General features: G+C 36.8%; 2 protein-coding genes across 8 annotated transcripts in view; one reads left to right on the top strand and one right to left on the bottom strand.

Annotated features, from left to right (window-relative positions):
- Positions 1-22,253, top strand: part of GSK3B (glycogen synthase kinase 3 beta) — a 150,973-nt gene that overhangs the window by 110,993 nt on the left and 17,727 nt on the right. Inside the window, exons 8-12 of one of the 4 annotated variants that reach the window (XM_058174220.1) lie at positions 2,803-2,898; positions 12,387-12,425; positions 14,140-14,226; positions 15,594-15,780; positions 18,046-18,144. In XM_058174220.1, the coding sequence (XP_058030203.1) occupies positions 2,803-2,898; positions 12,387-12,425; positions 14,140-14,226; positions 15,594-15,780; positions 18,046-18,144 (508 nt within the window). The remainder of the gene's footprint in view (positions 1-2,802; positions 2,899-12,386; positions 12,426-14,139; positions 14,227-15,593; positions 15,781-18,045; positions 18,145-22,253) is intronic. The other 3 variants (XM_058174221.1, XM_058174222.1, XM_058174223.1) reach the window with 3 other exon arrangements.
- CFAP91 (cilia and flagella associated protein 91) overlaps positions 2,906-22,253 on the bottom strand; it is a 79,397-nt gene continuing 60,049 nt past the window's right edge. For 2 of the 4 annotated variants that reach the window (XR_009153986.1, XM_058174218.1), the window contains one exon: positions 2,906-6,902. Coding sequence is in view for 2 of the 4 variants with exons in the window: in XM_058174218.1 (XP_058030201.1) it covers positions 6,848-6,902 (55 nt within the window). In the remaining 2 variants the exon portion in view is untranslated. The remainder of the gene's footprint in view (positions 6,903-22,253) is intronic. The other 2 variants (XM_058174219.1, XM_058174213.1) reach the window with 2 other exon arrangements.

Genomic DNA, 22,253 nt, shown 5'->3' with positions numbered 1-22,253 from the left:
GCTGACCAACCACACTGAATGTGTAGTCCTCAAGGATCCTTTTTAGGCCCAGTACATCTTCATCAAAGATTTGGAAGAGAGGATAGATGGGGAACTCATTAAATTTGCAGACACCAAGCTGGCAGGAATAGCCAACACTTCAGAAGATAGGTTTAAGATACAGAGGGATCTTTACAGATTTGAACAATGGGTGCTATCTAACGAAATGAAATTCTGTGGTTAAAAAAGGTTCTGCATTTAGGCAAGAAAAATAAAATGCACAGGTACAGTATATGTGGTACCTCACTCAATAGTAATTGTGAGAGGGAACTTGGAGTTCTAGTGGACAACCATTTAAATATGAGCCAGCAGTGTGCTGCAGCTGCCAAAAAAGCCAACACAGTTCTGGGCTACATAAACAGAGGGATAGAATCAAGATCACGTGAAGTGTTAGTGCCACTTTATAATGCCTTGGTAAGGCCACACTTGGAATACTGCATCCAGTTTTGGTTGCCATGATGTAACAAAGATGTTGAGACTCTAGAAAACGTGCAGAGAAGTGCAACAAAGATGATTAGGGGACTGGAGGCTAAAACATATGAAGAACGGTTGCAGGAACTGGGTATGTCTAGTTTAATAAAAAGAAGGACTAGGGGAGACATGATAGCTGTGTTCCAATATCTCAGGGGTTGCCACAAAGAAGAGGGAGTCGGGCTGTTCTCCAAAGCACCTGAGGGTAGAACAAGAAGCAATGGGTGGAAACTCATCAAGGAGAGAAGCAACTTAGAACTGAGGAAAAATTTCCTGACAGTTAGAACAATTAATAAGTGGAACGACTTGCCTGCAGAAGTTGTGAATGCTCCAACACTGGAAATTTTTAAGAAAATGTTGGATAACTATCTGACTGAGATGGTGTAGGGTTTCCTGCCTGGGCAGGGGGTTGGACTAGAAGGCCTCCAAGGTCCCTTCCAACTCTGTTGTTATGTTATGTTAATATTCCTCAATCAGAGGCAGATATAATGCCTAGATCCGTGATGGCAAACCTGTGGCACGCAGAGCCCTCTCTGTGGGCACACATGCTGTCACCAGCTGGTTTCTGGCGCAGGCAAGCACGCTGGCCAGCTGATCTTTGCATGTGCTGGAGCACTGGCCAGCGCGCATATGCACACAAGAAACCAAAAGACCAGGTGGCTGGCTCGTGCATATGCACCAGCCAGCTGGTCTTTGGGTTATTGGCTTGTGTGCGCACATTCCGGTTTGGGCACTTGGTGCTGAAAAGGTTCACCATCACTGGCCTAGATTTTCTTTGGAGGATGCAACTTTATTTTTCCTTAGAAATAAGGTAGTGTCGTATCCCACTCCTCCTCTGACGGCCGGGTCGGGGAAGTCCGTATCAAGCGTGGCTGCAAAGCCTCTGCAGCTTTGCCAAAGTTCTGTCAGAGTTCTCAGGGCAGGCAGGAGACCAGGATGTGACTTCAGCAATCCAAGTTAGACTTTGCCTGACTCAGAGAATGCCAGAAAGCAGATCCTTTATATAGGCCATGGGGTGTGGCTCCATGACTCAGCACTTATCCAGGCCTGCCCCTCCCTTCCTTTTGCTGACGTCGCCTCTCTATTCTCCGGAAGCGAGGATCTCTCCAGCCTCCAGCTGTTGGTAATCTTAGCTCATGACTGGCTTCACATTCTTCAGGCTCAGATGCTGTGAGGGAGGGGTCTAGTTGCTCCATTTGTCTGGGCATGGTGCCAGGACTGGGGGCTGGAGGCACGTCAGGCCATTCGTTTTGCTCGGCCTGTCCGGACATGGTGCCAGGGCTGGGGGCTGGAGGTATGCCAGGACATTCTCCTGTACTATCAGCATCCGGCAGGAGATAAGAGGGGCCCGGCTGCGGCGGGAGGAGCGAGCGAGGCACAACAGGTAGATGGGGTTCCTATAATCTGTCAGAAGCCCTCTAAAACTCTTACTCTGCTAAACTTAGTATTTAAGCTAAATACTCAGCTAAATTCAGTCCTTTCAAGACTAAAAACCAAGCATTTTGACCTCTTTGAGTTTCAGGCTCATGATGTTTTGGTGCTGTAACTTTCATAAAGCTTCATTTTGTAGCTCGCTCTTTGTTTTTCTAATTCACATTTTATAAAATATTTGGTCCTTTTTAGTCACCTGTATTGTTACTAGTCCCAGCTTAATTTTTTATGATCCTATTTAATTGTTAAAGCTTTGGTGGTGGCTAATACTCACTTTCATCTTTGCAAATACCACACTTTCAATAGCCATTATATTAGCTTGCCAAGAGGGAGAGTTATATGGAGTGCATCAGGATCAACAGTTCCTTAACCTTTATTGGGATAAAGTACCTTTCATCCAGATATTTCTTTTCTATCACATGCCACTTGGAACTGGAGATTTTCTCTGCCTTTTTCCTTATCATACGTGATATGGGTAATGGAAGGAGTTCTGTCAAGAAATCCGTTAAGCAATAAAGGATTTTGAACAAGCTCTGTGCAGTCACAAAATCCAAGTCTGTGAATCTACAAAAGGCAACTTAAAGTTCATCGGTACTGTACAAGTCTGAACATGGCTATGACTTAAGATTACCGTAATTTTTTTTTGTTTGGTTGATTAGTTGGCTTGATTTACTTGAAAACTAGTTTTTGCCTTTTGTTTTGCCTCAAAAAATTCTGATATTGCACACAGGCTTAAGAAATCTAAAATGCATGCTATGTTGTATTGACATTTGTATTTTTTGCAGTAAATTTACTGTATGTTAAGGGTAATGATCCCTTTCTTGAAGAAATGTTTAATAGTACATCTTTTTTTCCCCCCAGGTCCTTGGAACTCCCACAAGAGAACAAATTAGAGAAATGAATCCAAACTATACAGAATTTAAATTTCCTCAGATTAAAGCACATCCATGGACTAAGGTGAGTCTTTTTGAAATGGTTGTGTGTGTATATGTAGCGGGGTATATTCAACACTGAGGTCTGTATGTTTATTTTCACAAGTAATAAACGGAACCATCACTCTGTATCATGTAATAGTCCTACAAATTGCTAATCTAATTATTTAATCTATATTCAGAGTAATAATTTTGTTGATATGACTGAAACATGCAGATTTTTCTTCTCATCTGCAATTCTCCATATTTCTACACAAGTTATTTTGAAGACTTTATGAGAATTATCAATGGCAATTTGGGATGGTTATGCTGGCATACACATTGAAGAAGAGGGAAATAGAATTCTTCTGCATAGAAAATACCTTTTGCTTAAGTGATTTTAAAAAAGCTTTTAGAGTAGGTCTTTTTTGAACAGCATTGCTTCTTCTGTGTGAAAAGAGTGCCAAACAGATTGTGACTGAAATGGAGTAACAGCAAGAAAGAAATTTTTACTGAGATAGCACAGTTTGGGGGCGGGGGAATGGGTGGAAGGGAACCAGAAGGCACAATTTCTGGCCTCCAAATAAACGAAGCTAAAATTTACTAAGTGGCAATCAAAATGGAATGGAATGGAGATGGCCAGGCCACAGATTGTGATCACACTCCACTTCTATCTTGGTTTTTGAAAATCCACTTCAGTGCTATTTGAAGTTTTCATTGAAATTTTGCAAAAATAATAAAGTTACAATTTTAAGCCCATTTTTGTTCCTTAATGTTCCCAAAGTCTTCCTAAAAAGTAAAACCATTGAAGATTTCAGCCACATTTCCTACACTCCTCAGAGGCTAAACATGTATTTTAAAATAAAGTTATGGCCTAAAGGTTTACAAAAATTTACAGTTGAACAATAAAAAAAACACACTATTCACATGTCCATGCAACTTACTAGTTTTATTTCCAGTCAAAAGCATAATACAGAGTTCTCTTTTTCCATATAACAGTTAAATCAGACAGTTCTTTTTTACAAGAATGAGAAACTAATCATTTTGAAGTTTGTTTCTCTCTTGTTGAAAAAGCAGGCCAGGTGAAGATTGCAGTTTCACAGAAGCTTTTGCTCCAATTATAGACTCGTATTTGCAGCTAGAGTACACCTTGCAATTGTAACAAAGTTTATTTGCAGAGAAGGGATATGGTGCAGTGATGGATTTCAAATTTTTTTACTGCCGGTTCTGTGGGTGTGGCTTGGTGAGTGTGACGTGGTGGGTGTGGTAGGAAAAGGATACTGTAAATCTCCATTCCTACCCCACTCCAAGGGAAAGTTACTGCAAAATCCCCACTCCCTCCTGATCAGCTGGGACTCGGGAGGCAGAGAATAGATGGGGGCGGGGCCAGTCAGAATTTTTACTACCAGTTCTCCGAACTACTCAAAATTTCTGCTACCGGTTCTCCAGAACTGGTCAGAACCTGCTGAAACCCATCTCTGATATAGTGTAAAGATTTTTGAAGCTATAGGATGATATGAGAACAATCAACTAGGTGAACAAACACTGTAGCCATTTGATCACTAGCTGTGAAAGTTCATTCTTGCTCATTTTATTTCTATTTCAATGATCAATGTAGACAGTAGCGTTGCTGGACCTCAGTCAAGCTCTATGATGTGTAGTCTGCTGAAAGGAACAGATGGCACATTAATAGAAGAGCTTATTTTGTTCATCTAACAGTTTGGAAGCAATATTTCTGAACCCGAAAAGGATCCTGCCAGTGATCTAACATTTGTCAGTTTGAGTCTCTTTCTTACTGACTTTTAGGAAAAAAGAAGTTTAAATTTTATTACTTGTTTTATATTAGAATGGATCTTGATGATGATACTAATTACCTCATTGTCTGCACCTGAGATCTTAAAATGATAAATCTTTTTTAATATAACCATTAGATTATTTTGAGAAATCAGAAGTCTAAGGCACAACATCACAGCCAGTCTGAACTGAAACACATTTATGCACCTTTTATTAATTGATTTTTAGTGTTTGGAAAAGAAAGGAAAAGAAACGAATGTTCTTAACTCATACATACACTGTGTGCACAATTATTAGGCAAATTGTATTTTGGAGGATTAATTTTATTATTGAACAAGTACAGTGCTCTTGGTCAATCCAAAATGTTAATAAACCTCAAACCTGAATATTTAAGAAAGTAAAAGTGAGGTTTTGGATTTCTTAGGAGAATATTTATGTTGTACAATTATTGGGCAACTATTAGTGTGCAGAATTAGAATGCAAATAAATGAAAAATGAAAAATTGCCCATCTCACTCATTTATTTGCATCTGTTAAAGTGAGAATAATAAACAAACAATTTAAATGTACAAATAAACATTTCTGACATTTCAAAAAAAAAATCAGTGACCAATATAGCCACCATTCTTTTTAATAACAGTCATAGATCTTCCATTCATGGAGTCTGTCAATTTCTTAATCTGTTGCCGATCAATTTCTTGTGCAGCAGCAAGCACAGCCTCCCAGGCACTATTCAGAGATGTGTACTCTTTTCCTTCACCATAAATCTCTCGTTTAAGAAGAGCCCACAAATTGTCAATAGAGGTGAAGAAGGGGGCCAGGTCAGGTGAAGAAGGGAGACAGGTCATTATTCTGTCATCTTTAAGGCCCTTACTGGCTAGCCACGCAGCAGAGTACTTCAATGCATGTGATGGAGCAGTGCATGTCCTGCATAAAAATAATGGTCTTCTTGAAAGATGCAGACTTTTTCCTGTACCACTGCTTGAAAAAAGTGACTTCTAAAAACTGGCAGTAGGTTTGGGAGTTGATTTTGAGTCCATCTTCAACCCAAAAAGGTCCAACTAACTCATCTTTAATAATACCAGCCCATACCAGTATCCCACCTCCACCTAGCTGGTGTCTGAGTTGAAGTGGAGCTCTGTACCTGCTACTGATACAGCCATGGGCCCATCCATCTGATCCATCAAGAGTCACTCTCATCTCATCAGACCATAAAACCTTTGAAAAATCTGTCTTCAAATATTCCTTGGCCCAATCTTGCCATTTCAATTTATGTGTCCTATTCAGTGGTGGTTGGTTTCAGCCTTCCTTACCTTGGCCATGTCTCTGAGCACTGAACACCTTGTACTTCTGGGCATGCCAGGTAGGTTGCAGTTATGGAATATGACAGCACTGGAGAATGATGGGTTCCTGGTAGCTTCATATTTGATTCTTCTCAAATCTTTGGCAGTTAAGGTGTGTCTTTTTTCTCAACATATTTCTTGTGACCCTGTTGACTATTTGCAACAAACTGTTTGATGGTTCTGTGATCACGCCCCAATATCTTAGCAATTTCAAGAGTGCTACATCCCTTTATTCCATTTTTGACTTTTCAGTTAAATCTCTCTTTTGGCCCATTTTGCCTGAGGAAAAGAAGCTGCCTAATGATTATGCACACCTTAAAAGTGTTGATCTCCTTAAGAGGATCCCTCATTACACAAATGCACATCACCTGATATGCTTATATCCACTAAGCATTCAAGATTATACAGCTTGGAGGTGGAAAATATGCATAAAATACAATAGAGCTTTTTATATGGTGATAATGCAAAATTGTTGATATGTTTGGGAAATGATAGGGTAAGTTGAATTACGGACTGTATTGGAGTGTCTGGTGAACCTAATCTTGAAGGTTGTAAAGAAGATGACTTTTGAGTTTAAAAATGTTAACAAGGAAGACCAGGTCCTGTAACACAGAGAGACTTATTGTAACACTGTTACAATACTTATCGTAACTATCTGATTTGGGAAGATGGAAGATTCAATTTTAATATATTGAATTGGAATATATAAAGCATACACACACACACAAACAAATTTAAAATTATATATATATTTATAAAATTAAATCCAAATATTAACAAAGTAAAATTACTTTACTCCTATGAAGTCCAGCTGTACCTTTTAATACTTTACCAACTCCTTTTTGCAGTGGTTAGTAGTCTATTTGTCACTGTTATATTTTCCCAGGAACAACTGAAACAAAATGAGCCTGGCCCTAGAGAAAAATTACAGATTTTAAATTCAAACATTTGCAAGGATTATTAATATAAACAACAGTATATTAAATTGTTAAAATTATATTTTTTTAAAATTTGAAATATATACAATCATAAGTGATACATGTATTGTATTGTATAATTTACATTACACAATAATAGCAAGGAGTTTTAGCCAAAATAAGCAATACTGCATGGATAACAGTTATGAATTCTTGTAGGTGCTTTGTCTAATACAAATATACTTGCAAACTTTAAAAAATAATTTATCAGACATCTTCTGCCCTTTCTTTATATACTGTAATTGCATATATATACTTTACCAATTGCAGGTTCTGTTCTTACCATGCTAACCAATACATAACAAGATGAAGATTCAGAGGCATAAAGGTTTTTCAGGATGATATTTTAGAACTTTTATTTGGTTTTATTTGTTCTCTGACAGTATTTATGAGTATGTCCCAAATTAGCTACCTTGTTCATGGGTTGGTTGGAGTTAATTCACATTCCAAAAAGCTCTATGACTTCTAACTCTGGGAGTACATCATGGAATATAAAGTGGAGTCTAAAATGGTTATCACACATCAACTCTCAGCATTGCAGGTCTGCTTTACATATATGTATGTGCATGTGTAAATTTGTTGTGAACAGTCTAGGTAGTTAGTTGAAGTCAGGCACCTCCTAAACTGAATTAATTAACTGAACAAATTTGTCAGGGTGCAATGATAGATTAATGACTATTTAAAAAAAGAAATGCAATTTTTCAAGGTGTACTGGAAAGTGCAAGATTTAACAGTTGATACTCAGATGGTCACACTCCCCAGATAAGGCAGTTATGCTCATGATGATTCCTCACTCTGAGAGGCAAGCAACAGGATTTTCAGGTTTTTGTTAAAAAACTGTGTCTGTCAGGTCTGCCTCCGTTCAAAACCCAAGAAAGAAAAACCCCAACTTCATGTTTATAGAGAAAGGTACTTTTACTGAGTATGAACTGAATGCAACAAAAGAAAAGCAAGGTCTGAGGCAATAGGCTCGAAAATTAGACATTGAAAGCAATCCCAAATCCCTCCCCCCAAGGAACCAGGTTCAGTGTCCAATCCACATCTCCCCAGGGTGTCATGTGGGGCTCTTCTTCAGATGGGCCCCATCTCTCTGGCATGCCAGAACGGTTGACCTTGACAGCTATCAGTTCCTTTCACAGCTGCTTGAAGCCTGTGAGAAGTTTCCTCCCTTTCTCGAGACAACTCCACCAGCTCGCTTCCCCCCCCCCATATACCAGCAAAGCCTCCCCCCTCCCGTTACAATGGCAGCCTATAGCAAGTAAGCATCATAGGCAGAGGCTGACAGTGTCACTATTCTTGGCTCCATTTTATTGGCATCTGATTGGAGACGAGCTAGTAGTGAAGACCTTCCATTTCACAAGGATACTTTATATAGCAGTAAAACTAATGCTACTTAGTGTTCAAAAGCTTCGATCAACAGGGCACAAATGGGACATGTAGCATTTTATTTATTTTCTTCGCGCTACCACACATGGGTTTGTTGACCTTGTTTTCTCAATGGAAAGTAGTTCGTGCTAAGATTTTATTCTTATGTATCTTAATTTCTTGATCCAGTGAAGTGAGCTTAATATGTTTTGTGCTGTACCAGAGTTTTAGCTTGATTCACAACAGTTTTCTTCTTTGCTTGTTATGGTTAAGAAAAAGTATACACAACAGATTAATAATGTATTCCTTTTTTTTTTTTTTTTTTTTGAGATTTTCAACTTCCAGCTTTTAATGGAAGGAATTAATGTTCTGTTCTGATGTATTATAATGAATAGTTATGTTAGAGCAAACTGAAAAACAAATACATACCATGGGAAAAACCCAAGAAAAAAAATCAAAATAAATGAGTCAAATTAATTTTGAAGCGTTTGCAAGTGTATTTGTATCAACAAATAGTCAATTCAAGAGTTTGTAATAACTGATTTTCTGTTATTTTACTTCATTGATTTAAAATTCAGTACCTTGCTCATTATATTAAAATATCAGTAGCTTAAAGAAAAAACTGTAGAATCTGAGATATGATTGCCTGAAAACACTTAAAATGTATGTCAACTCTAATTACCGTATATACTCGAATATAAGCCGATCCGAGTATAAGCCGAGGTCCCCAATTTTACCCCAAAAACTGGGGTAAACTGGGGACTCGAGTATAAGCCGAGGGTGGGAAATGAGGCACCTACCGGTTGGGGAAACCCTCCCTCCCTCAGCTGAGAAGGCTGGCGGGTCCCCCGCCCCCCCCTCTCACTGCACCGGCAGGGCTTCCGTCCGGTAAAATGTGAAAAAAATAAGAAAAAAAAACTCGAGTATAAGCCGTATATACTCGAGTATAAGCCGAGGGGCTTAAAAAAAAACAAAACTCGAGTATAAGCCGTATAGACCCGAGTATAAGCCGAGGGGACGTTTTTCAGCACAAAAAATGTGCTGAAAAACTCGGCTTATACTCGAGTATATACGGTAGTAAATAAAGTAAATGATGTCATATACTAATGGCAGGATAAAGACATTATAACATGAACTTAGGATTGGTCTGCCAATAACTTTATGAAGCTATTCCCTGAAAATTAAGTATATATAATTTTTTATAAATATTCAATAGTTGCACAGTTGTTTCAGGAAAAAAAATCTTTAAAATTCTCATTCTGGCTTCTTTTTCATAAATGTGTAGTATCACTAGTACATTTTCCACATGTCCTTGTTTAAAAAAAATCACTTTTATTGATTCCCCCCATCCCAAATAAAACTACTTTTAAGACAAGAGAAATTCCTTTAGCTAATCTTGTTTTGGCACTTTTTGAACTCATGGTTTAAAAATGTCACTTTTTATAAATGAAAGTTAGAATTCTCAACCACTTGCTGAATGCAATGTAGTTCCATGATCAGAACATTGTGGGTAGGGCTGGATTCATGCAGAATGTATGTAGTATTGTGCTTTATTTCTTGACTTGATTCATTGCCTCTCTTCTTTTTCTCTTCTATGTTAAAATGATTATGTTGAGGTATATAGCTGCTGTTTTCTTTCATATTGCATTTGAATAGGCCACGTCTTTCCAAAAAAGCAATATTTCTCAACATCGTATTGTAGCCTCATTCATAGTCTCAGTTACCTACATTTCACCACTACAGCAGCACAGAGCAGCAGCTAGGATTTTCCAGCAGTGTTTCGGAGAACAACTTTTGAGTGGCTAAAACTGTTCTATGCCTTTAATGAGCAGTTCTGGAAGTCCTGTTTCACTCAGAAAACACCTTCGCAGCGTTATTGCTGAATACAATATTTCTATTACAGCCAAGTAAAATTCTATAATACTTGTTCTCCAATGTGCTGTGTCCTTAACTGTAGGTGGTAGAGCATGTGGGACGAAGTTGTAGAAATTTATATTGAACTTGGAAAATGTGCCACTTTAAAAAATCTTATCGATGCTCACTTAATATTTTGCTTCCAAGATATTACACAGTGCTAAATCATGTCCAAATAAAATCATGAATATAATTCCTAAGTTTTAATGGACAATTATTATGTCAGATTTTTTGAAATAAATTGAAGTAACCATTATTTCTGGTTGAAAACCTTATTGTGATCTTATAAACCTATTGCCAAGACACAATTTTCCATAAAATAAAAAGATGCTACCAATATTATCAAATCTTAAGATTTCGAGAACTATAAAAAGAATCTTTAGCTAAAAAAAGTCATGGGCAAAAAATCCTAAAACAGTACTAGGTTTAATGTACTAAATATATAAAGGTATCAATATGGGAATGAGAATAACTAGGCAGAAATGGAACATAAGTGAGGAGGGATAGAACTCTCCTCTCCATTACAGTGTAGTGCGAATTGAACATGTTTAGGGGCTACAAAATGGTAATTCCTATGTTGCGGCAGAGGAAAATGAAAGGGCATATCCTGGAGAAAGTTGGAATTTTCAACAGAGGTATATTACATGGCTTTATTCATGATAGGTTTTTTCCCAGGATGGCATTTTAGGTCATTTAATATACTATATTAATAAGTAAACTGAGCAAATTAATTAAAATACTATCTGTGATTACAGTAAAATACAATTTGCAATATATAATTGAAATCATATAGTTCTAGTCAGCATTCACACGTGTCACTTTAATTTTAGTTTTCTGCTTGTGGCTTTCCTGTGCATTTACTTGGCCGTATTTAGTCTGCATACTAAAGGTTAGTCTGCCCACTTGCATTATTCTTTGTGTTGTCAGCTTCTCCTTTCCTTGGTCAAGATTGCTTCAGATTTCAATAGATTTCATTGCGACGGGCCGGCTTTTAGACCCAAGTGCTAAGTTTTAGTCCGCAGACTAAAAACTAATCCGCGGATTATTTATGCAAGCAATTCCCTCACTGAAAACTACATGAAAAACAGTAACTATTCTCTTCAAAACATAATAGTGAGGGCAGTTCACAGCTAACAGTGAACTTTACAAGATGTCCTTTGACACCTATGCACAATAGAATGCTGAAAACATCCCTTGTTTTGGTAGCCCCATTGTGCTTAAGTGTTGGTAAACTGTATTATTGACTGCTTGACCTGTAACTGTGACAGTCCCTTGCTTTTAATGTTGGTTGTTTGTATGTGGTTAAGTAGTTCTTAGTGGGTGAATAAAGCATCAGAACAGATTGGGGTAAGAAGAGTTAAAGAATGCAGTGTCTTTCTGTCATCATCAGTTGCTCTTAAAAAAGAAAAACATAAATCCCCTGCACTTATAAATGACTGAGGACATAAGGGAGGAAACCACAATAAAGGGGAAAGTAAGTTAGATCCTACCATCACTCCTGAAGTGTCATGTCCAGTTCCTGAAGCATCCTAATGAAATATCAGCTAAAAATCTAAATGCTAAAAAATCCATTGGCGGGGAAGTCAATCCAAGATTTGAAGAATAATCCGCGGTGGCCTGGTGTAGCTTATAGATATTTAAAGTGGTCATCTTAGAAATGAGAAACTTAATGATTCTCTCTCTTAGAAGTGTTATATCAGAACACTTTTTAGTTGTGCTTTTAGGATAAACAGGAATAAATGAGTCCGTGCATGATTGCATGTCTCATGCTCCTTCCTGTGTCTATCTCTCTCCAAGATAGGGAGGAGATCTTTAGCTTAGTTTTGAAAATTCAGTCTAATTTTACTTTTATACAGACATTTGATTTCATATTTTTGTTACTTTTTAGTAAAATCACTGGCATTGGAACATGCATTAAAATAAAATGTTTCTATATTATGCCTCAGCTTTGCAAAATTATTCTTATTAATTTTTTGAGTTTGGACTTGCTGCTGATGTTTAAAATTTCTAATTGTATTAAACATTTAACATTTCCCCATCACTTTGGATTTCTTATAATATTGGATATATTTTTCCTTGCTGGACTATTCTTTTGGATTGACTCCCCCTGTTTGGATTATTTCACTGCATTATCATCCTTAGGACTCGTCAGGAACAGGACATTTCACCTCAGGAGTACGGGTATGTATATAATTTTTTTTCCGTATCACTAGGTTAATTGCCGGGGAAATAGAAAATTAGAACTGAACACCAAGTTATTAGATTCCAAGGAGCAGTCAGCTAAAATTTTCTTCCTAGTGTAAAACTAGATGTTTGGTGGGAATAGAAGTAACGTTTACATTTTTCAACATTTATGCAAACATCTCATGACTCATTTCAAGTTTCCAAAGAAAAATAACTCCCTAATAATGCTTGCAATTATATTGGCTGCTTCAATTTTAATTATAGAGCATGAGGAGATATAGGAGAATAATTTCTGCTAGTTTATTAGTGAATGCTATATTAATCAGTTCCCTCAAAATAAAGAAAAGCTAATTAAAAATTGTTATAATTAGAGATGATAAGACTTATATTCTAAAAGATCTGGTGGATACTAGATTTAGTATGTTTCTTTACAAATATCCCCTTTGTCTGTAATCAGTAGATTAAATTGCACTTGGAATTTCGTATTGGGACAGAGATACTATGTGGGTAATGTGTTTACGAGTGAACATTGTATAGATCACAAAAAGGTGTGAAAATATTATGCCAAAAGAGATATGGCATAAGGTAAGAAAAGGGAATATATCTAAAACTAATTCTCCATAGTCTTCCATTCATTTCTGTCCTCATACAAAACATACTTGCTTCCATCACATCCATTGCCTTTCGTTTTGTATTACCTTTGGAGATTGAACAAAATCTAGTAATCATGTACTGAAATGTCATTCAGAATAATTATCTGGCTAAGAGGTTTGGTTTCCCTTGAGGAAAAAAATGTCAATCTTACTACACAAACTCCCAAGAATTTGAAACATACAGATTTCACGTTTTGATTAGATTTCAAAAAGCAACAATTGCATTCTTAATAGAAAATTCCCAAATCCATATGCTCTTCTATGTTTCAAAGAGAGATCATACAGTTCACCCAGGATGAATTAGTGAAAAAAAATTAGGTGAAATAGTGAAAAAATACTTTAAATTTCCTTGTTCTGTAGTATTTGTGTTTGCCCATAACAGTAAAGCATTGAAACTTTCTCAAGAACAAGTTGAAATAGGGAAATAGAGCGTAAAGCAGGAAGCAGAGTTTTTTTTTAAATGACCAGGAGCTTTGATGGCGCAGTGGTTAGAATGCAGTATTATAGGCTAATTCTGCCCACAGTTTCGAGTTCGATTATGACGGGGCTTAAGATTGAGTCAGCTTTCCATCCTTCCAAGGTCGGTAAAACAAGGACCTAAATTATTGGGGGCAATATGCTGATATTGTAAACCACCCAGAGAATGCTATAAAGCATTATGGAGTGGTATATAAGTTTAAGTGCTATTGCTATTAAAATAATAATAATAAAGTGACATTAATGTCACATATCCTTTTAATACATAACTCTCAAAATTACCTAAGAATCATAAAACTATGCACATCTAATGAATCAGAATAAAAATCCAAATTAGTTTCCAGATTGGATATCAAAAGAAAAAGTTTGGACCAATGCCTTGATTTCTTTGCTCTTAAATTCTATCCCCACTGTTCATCTCATCGTATATTTTATTACATGTGTAAGACTATTTTTCAATCTCTTATCCATTCACTTTCAAAATGTGTGCCCAAGCACAATTACTACTGTATTGTGTTTTCTATTCAGAAGCTGCTATTGCAATAGTTCCCCTCATATTATTTTCATCTGAAAATTATCAGGTCTATAAAGCAATTGCCGCTCTTGGAATGAAAGAATTAGGAGAACAGCTGAGAGTGCCTCATCACTCTCCTGGCTTAAGTTATAAGGTAAGGCAAGGCTAAGTGAGATGAAACAACATTCACAGGATTTCAAATCCTGCTTTTTCAGGGCCGTTTACAGAGGGAAAATTGCCTAGTGTACGGATTGGGAGCATCTTCCCTTTCACACAGTTTTCTCCTACAAATCAAAAACTGGATTTCAGTGCAATTAGAAGAAAGGAACTATATGAGGATGGGTGTTTAAATATATGAGTGGGTGAGAGGTGTTTCCAGTAATGAATTGGAGTAGGAAGAGTTGTACTCTCCTCTCATCATCCCATCACTCTGTTACATCAGTTGCCTTGTCAAAAAATGCACGCTTGCTTCAGCATTAGTTTGGGATTTTTATATAGTGGTTAAAAATTGTTTAGCATTTTGGTTCTTTTGGTTTTCATTTATTCTAAATTCTATTCCGTTCTGTTTTAATCTGGTGTTTGGAACTCTCCCTCACAAGTTTTGATTACTTTGTAAAAACTCATCATTTTTATAGTAGTATATAAACTTAGGCTCAGTCTCTCCCTGTCTAAATTAGAGGCTAGAATAACTTTGAAGCACTTTCCATGTGATTGAAGTTAATGCACCTTTTTAAAAATGTATTTATGCAGATCTGCATTTGATTTTGCATGTGGTCTATATGCTATTGTGTTCATTTTGTGGAACTGTGAATTCAGTTTATCACACAATACACTAAGGATTTAACCATTGTTTATCCTCCCAAGACATATAGGGCACATTCCACATAAGTGAAAAAATAGTTTAGAACTAGAACACAACCTATGGAGTCAACCCATTCCACTGATTAATTGTTTTCACTGTCAGGAAGTTTTAACATTTAAGGCAGTCCTGAATCTCCAAGAAAATATGCAGTACAAAAGTGATGATTGCATGTTGAGAATACACAATATTTTAATTAATTCCGTGCCAAGTAATTTAAAAGAGCCATTATCAAATTAGCTAATGTAAACCAGTTTGATAAATCCAAACCTATGTTTTGGATTTAGTTCTAATTAAATGGGATTATATAACATTCAATCCTCAAAATATCCCATCACTTGCTTTTTTCCTCTTTTCCAGCCCATCTGCATAACCTAGCGGCATCATTTATGTTTTTAAAGGTATTATTTCCTTTGTTCCTAAATTTCCTTAGATTGGTGCTGGATGTCCATCATGTCCTCAGGGATTTTGTAAATTCAACTTTATTCAGTATAGCTCCTTGCCAATAAGCATTTTTGCCTTAGCCAGTTGGTAAAAATCTGATGTTAGCTTTTTAAAAACAAAAACAAAATAATACCTACACCAGCTTAATTGTTCAGGTTCATAGTCTGTTAATAAGAGTAAAACAAAACTGTCAGCCTGCCCTCTTTTTTTCCCCATAGGTCTTCCGACCCCGCACTCCACCAGAAGCAATAGCTCTATGTAGCCGTCTGTTGGAATATACCCCAACTGCCCGCCTGACTCCACTGGAAGCATGTGCACATTCTTTCTTTGATGAATTACGGGACCCGAACATCAAATTGCCAAGTGGTCGCGAGAAACCTGCACTCTTTAACTTCACTACTCAAGGTAATTTTGAAACATTATACCAGAATATAGCATCTTCTCAAGTGAAGTTAGGGTGAATGATGAATAAAGTGTTGGGCACTTCAAAAGAAAATGCTCTTTCTATAGCATAGACTAGAGGGTTGGAACAGAAGGAAATATTTTTAAATTTTGTATCTGTGTAACCAGTTCATTCTTGATAGAGACAAATGATGTAAAAAGTAATTGAATCCATAATCTAAATGATCTCTATCACAGTTGGCAAGTCATTTCCTAATTGATTATTAATAAATGAATTATTAATAAATTAATGCATATGAGGTTATAGTCCATAGTGCAATAATTACATGAATAAGAACACCGAATAGTCAATTTTTTTAAGGAAGATTATTTTTGAAATATAAAATAGGAAGCATATACACACAGTGGGATTAAATATATTTTCAAATAGTGCTGAATATTGTTAAAGAGCCGTGGTGGCTCAGTGCTTAGAATGCAGTATTGCAGGCTACTTCTGCTGACTGCCGGCTGCCGACAATTTGGCATTTCAGATCTCACCAGGCTCAAGAATTGACTCAGCCTTCCATCCTTCCGAGGTTGGTAAAATGAGGACGTAGGCTGTTGGGGGAAATATGCTGACTCTGTAAACTTCTTAGAGAGAGCTATGAAACACTGTGAAGCGGTATGTAAGTCTAAATGCTATTGATACTGCTAAATAGAATCATTATTTGGTTTCATATTTTTGGGAATCATGTCTGTAGCCCAAACTTGCTGAAGAGACGAAGTAACCAACTAAATAGTTCCTTTGCTGTCATAGGAAACATTTTAAAAGTGGTGTCTTCTCAGTACTATAAGGGAGACCACCCCTTTTTAGATTATTTTTCCTGCCCACTTTTAATAGTAAAAATAATATTTGTTTTTCTAAGAGCAGTACTTTTTAGTTAGAAATGTTTTGATATATTAATGTAGGAAAATCATTAAAAAATCCTATATAGCTGGGAATAAGTTGTGTCTGAATAGGTATACATTTGATTAAGGGGCGGGTTTCAAAACCCATCACTACTGGTTTGCTCATGGGCACGTGCGTGTGCAACGCTTCTGTGCATGCGCAGAAACCTCCAGGCAGGTGGGCAGAGCCTCCTGCCACTACCAGTTCGCCTGATCCGAACCGATAGCAACCCACCACTGATTTGATCTTAGCCAAAAGGCCAAGAATCTTCTGAATAAGTATGTGTAGGACTTTACTATTATTAATGCAGTTCTGTTTGGAAGAATAGTTATACAAAAAGTGAAAGTAATTCTTCACTCCTGAGCATTTTTCATTATAGTCCTCCCAAATATGTATATTTTTTAGTAGATGCCGTGGCACTTGAACCGCACAGCTACTTTTTAAGAATTTATCATGCTAAGTCAGATCATTGATTTGTCTGTGTCAGAATTATCCATGTAGCTTGTCAATGGCTCTCCAGACAGATTTTATTCTAGTGGAATTTGCATTTAGTTTGGAATATAGTTTGGGCGCTCGAAGTTTCTTAAGCACAGTTCTGACTAGTTTTACGTGTTCTGGCATTTGTCAGTATAGATTAAAATGTCATTCAGGTAAGCTCCCTTTTACATGTGTTCATGCAGCACCCTTTTTTATTACCTGCATAAACACATCAGGGGCTCCTTGCAGTCCAAAAGGAAGGACCTGGAACTGGAAGCATCCTAAGGGGCAATTAGGATTTTTTCTACTCATCCCCTGTTTTAGTCTCTTGCTTATGATGGATTGTCTGTTTTAGTTTTCTGGAAAAAAAAGATTGTGGCAGATGATCTACAGTTTTAATAGAAAAAGGCAAAGTATTTTTTTAAAAGTGTTAGAAACAATATTGACATTCTTCTGTCCCTCCCATATGCCTCACAGCAGTGTGCTTGGCAGCACTGATGGGATTTAACAGAATTCCTCTATTTTTCCAAGGCAGTAATGATTATCATAGAACTTTTCATAGAGCTTCCTTATATTCCTGGCTTCATCAGGAGGTCTGCTAAATTCGATAATTGAATTGTGCTTTGTTATAAATCAGGGATAGTCAACCTTTTTATTCCTACCGCCCACTTTTGTATCTCTGTTAGTAGTAAAATTTTCTAACCGCCCACCATGAACTAAACTTATGCGTGGGCAATATAAATAGTATATTTTCAGAAATTTAAATTGTCACGGGGGATTTTATGAAAACCTAATGAAAATGTTTTTAAATAACCAGGTTGACTACCACTGTTATAAATGATCTTTCTTCAACTTTCTTCTAGAATTGTCAAGCAATCCAGCTCTGGCTTCAATCCTCATACCTGCTCATGCTCGAAATCAAGCCGCTGTTTCAACTCCTACCAATACTACAGCAGCCTCAGGTGAGGTCATATTTATATCTACCATATTTTTTCTTGGTGTGCAGTTCTTCCACCCAGAATCTTCAGTGACACAAATGCTGACAATCCCAGTATTGTTACCACTATTAAATCTTGAATCAATACATTTTATAGATTTATCATAAATCTCTAATATAAAGGTTTAGAAAATTACATGCAGATTTCTTGTTGTTTGTCCAGCATCATAGATAGGACCTTAGCACCATTAGTTCCATTAAAACTAAATGTGGTGTGTCCAAAAATGACTGGTCAGGTCAATTTGGGTATGGAATGTTCTGCCACATGTTGGGCAAACAGGTAGACACTGGAATGTTGCCCTGATAGCTCTAGATTTGCACAGCTAGCAAGATGTAGGTCAACAAGCTTAGTTATTAAGTCTTCAACCAGTGCTGAAGCCATGCTAGGGTTCTTCGATCTAACTAGATTAATTCTTTTCATAGCCTTGCTTCCTTTTGGTTATCTTTTGAGTCTGATGTGGAGCTTCATTTTGGAGACAATGAGCCTGTGACCTGTCCAACAGTCAGCACCACACGTGTCCTTAATTACTCTGACATCCTGCCTTCCTTTTCTCCTGACAGTGACATAATCAATAAAATGCTAAACTTAGAGTGAAGGTGCATCCAGGAGGTCTTGCTATGGTAATCAAACCATGTTACTGGTGATGAGAAGGTTGTGTTTGCATTAAAGTTGCCAAACAAACTGAGAGTTGGGCATCTAATTCTTCATAGAACATTTGTCTCGTGGGGTTAGTCATTGTGGGACAAATAGGTACTGATCAGAATAGCTATAGTGGTAACTGCAGCGTTTCCAAACAAAATGACTTCTATCAACCACTTCCAACCCAACTCCAGCATCACAACACTCATCATTGCCATGACTGCAGAAAAAAATGTATCCACCTTCAATTCCAGCCAGCTGACCTTTGTTGAGAAGAAGAGTCTTACTCAGGGCTGCACTGTATCTTGCAACCACTCTGGCAACTAAAGCTGTTCTCCTAGTGTTGTCCAAAAGCATGAACATGTTCAAGTGACAATGGTGAGTGGTATGTTTGTTCAACCACCAAGATGGGATCCCCACTAGTTGTGCTGAACTGATTAGCGTATAGTGAAGCAGGGAAAGTTTGGGGAATCTATTCTAGTTTGATCTTCATACTATAGAAGTGAGCAGTGCATTCCTAAAAAAGACTGCTAACTCACCTAGGCAGATACTGGGTTTCAGTGCTGCTTTGGTCAATGAAAAGTGACTGTTAGACCCAAATTGCTTCTGTGCAGGTCCCTGACAACAGCTTCCAGTGTATTTGTGCTTAGTGCTTTGTCACTCACTCATCGCTTCAGGACTTCTTTATTTTTGCTCTTTTGAAGAGCAGTCATGTTGATGATGAGATTGAGACTGGTGCATAATTCTGATTTAAGTAAAGGAGAAGTGCACAGTGTCAACTTCGCTCTCTCTTCCCAGTTCCCATCTGAGTCGAGACAATCAGATATACAGATGACCAGAACATGTTCTGTGCCTTGTTGTGCTTTTCATAAGAAACAAGAAAATTTTATCTAAATCAAATGGCAGCAACCAACAATCTTTACATCTCCTCTCTCTTTCCCCTCCCTCCCTCGTGATTTGTTTAATGATCATTTTGCCCAAACCAATTCTGGTTCTTAAAGTGCATCTTGCTAGATTCCACCCTAAAATGGCAATGTTTTGCTTTGAGACCTGCTAATACTGAATTGAAACAGAGTTTGCGGGATCTAGATATCCAAAATGACAGAGCCAAAGTCTCCCATCTTTTTATAGTATGATTGTTCCTTCTCCCTGGACTGTCCCTAGATACTTATTTAATATTTTATATCCTGCACGTCAGAGACTATTTACTTTCATTCATAACATATTAGAACAACAACTAGTAGATATATAAACCTCCCATATAAAAGCAAAATACAATGTTCAGACTTGACAAAGATAGACTGTATCTCACAAGTGCTTTTGAAGTGTTCATTTTACATCCAGTGGTGATCAGGTTTAATATTTCCAGTTGTTAACAATTCTTAGTTGCCATTGTTACCAAGAAGTCATTACCCTTCTCCTGGGTGATCACTGCTGAGAAATCTCTATAAAGGTGGCAAAACTCTTTATCAATAGCTATAGTTGTTAGATGCTGTCTAACAACTTTTGTGTCATGTTATTAAGTGATAGCTGATCTTCTAGAATGTTCTCATAATTTTATATTTTCCTTTTAGAGTTATTATATTGTATGGTCTTTTTTTGTGTGATTGGTCTTAGACCATTAATGAACTATAAAATAGTTATGAAAAAGTGAAAATAAGTAGGCAACAGTAAGCAATTGTAAACACACTTCTAGTAGGTACTATTTTGTTTCAAAATAACAATGTTAAATGCTATAAAATGTTCTTTTAAGTGTTAATCACAAAAAGCTGTCTAAAATATTTATTCAGACTATTTAATAAAATGTTATCCTTTCTGGGTAGAGATTTTCTGTTTTAGGGCATAGTGCAAAAGAAATTTAACTGTACATTTTAGAAACAGAGATAAGGCAGCCTGAGCAAAGGGAACAGAGATAAATAAACTTTTCCAATATATTTCTTGTATAAAAGCTTTTATTAAAGCAGTTGGCTACTTTTGCTCAGCATAATTTAAGATTCCCCAAAAGGGCCATCTCTTCTATAATTCTATTGTACTTCTAGAAACAACAGCCATGGAGTCTTTTCTGACTTCAATATTCAACTCTTTTAAGACTTTTGTAACAGCAGCAACAATTCTTTGGAAATTTTACTGACTGAATTAATATAAATGTAAATTATAATAACATTTGGAATAATAATAAAAGAAGCTAAGCATTAACCTGGATATAAAATATTTCAAGAAGTGCTTGAGTGTACAAGACCAGTGTAAGATTTCATTCTTCTCATATACTTAGCAATGAGATAGAGATGTGACAATTAAAAGGATAATTGAAAGAAGAAATCAGATCATTTACTTAACTGCATTAATATAGTAGGCTCAACTGAAATAGCTGCCTTCCTACAAACATGTTTCATTCCTAAGATGGTGATAGTATAAAAGATTTTAGCACACCTTCAAATTATGTGCCAAGGAGTCGTAAAACAGATGACATACCCTCTGAATCAGTAATTTCTGCTTCTCAAAAAGAGAATCTGCTTTTTCTGCTGCTAAAGCACCTTTAGAAGAAAGTCATTTTGCAGATAACAGCCATTTCTCCCTCCTAAATTAAAATAATTATTTTATAAAATTACTTTTCAGAAACAGTTAAGTCCTTTTTTTCTTTTTTCTGGAATCAATAATTGATTGATTGATTGAACGATGCATGATATCAAGTCATGTCAACTTGTGGTGATCACATAGACAGGCCTTCTCCAGAATATTCTGCCCCAGCCTGCCCTTTCAGTCTCCCAATGGCCTTTTCAGGACTCTCCAAATCAGCATGAACTTCTTGCTTCTTCTCATGTAGGGTTATGTTGTGAAATTGTGCAATGAACAGATGTTCCCTTTCTATAGTGGGTGTGCATGTACGCGTGCACATGCGTATGCATGTGTGTGTATGTATGCACAGAATTTCAGTACGCTCCTTCCATCTTGAAGGTATTTAAAATACCAATTTGAGGTTGAAACTTCCTTCTGAGTTTGGAGATCTTTTGGAAAACTCATTATTTATCCAAGTCCGTCTCCATCTTACAATGTCTTTAGAAATGTCATTGTAATAGTGCTTGTCACTTACAACCTCTTTTGAAACTCTTTTTTAAATTTCTTCTGGAAACCATCCTTTTTATGTTTTGCTTTTTGTCTGTTTCTAGCAATATCCATTGTTTCTTTTTAGTAGAGTTAAACTTCAGTAAGGCATTTGACAAAGTAGACCACAACTACTTTTTGATAAGATAGTGGAATAGATAGCATCACCTTCAGATGGATTTACAAGTGACTGACCAGTTGCACTGGATGTGAGATCCTCAATGGAACTACATCTACATCAGTGGTTCCCAACGTGGGGCCCACACCCCACAGGGGGGCAATTTGATTTTTAATGGAGGCAATTTGAACCTTGCTTAAACCAAGTTAATGCT

This window comes from Ahaetulla prasina, chromosome 2 (genome assembly GCF_028640845.1).
Source record: "Ahaetulla prasina isolate Xishuangbanna chromosome 2, ASM2864084v1, whole genome shotgun sequence".
NCBI classification, from domain to species: Eukaryota; Metazoa; Chordata; class Lepidosauria; order Squamata; family Colubridae; genus Ahaetulla; species Ahaetulla prasina.
Note: the sequence above shows the minus strand (reverse complement) of the source record. Positions and strands in the feature narration are given on the sequence as shown.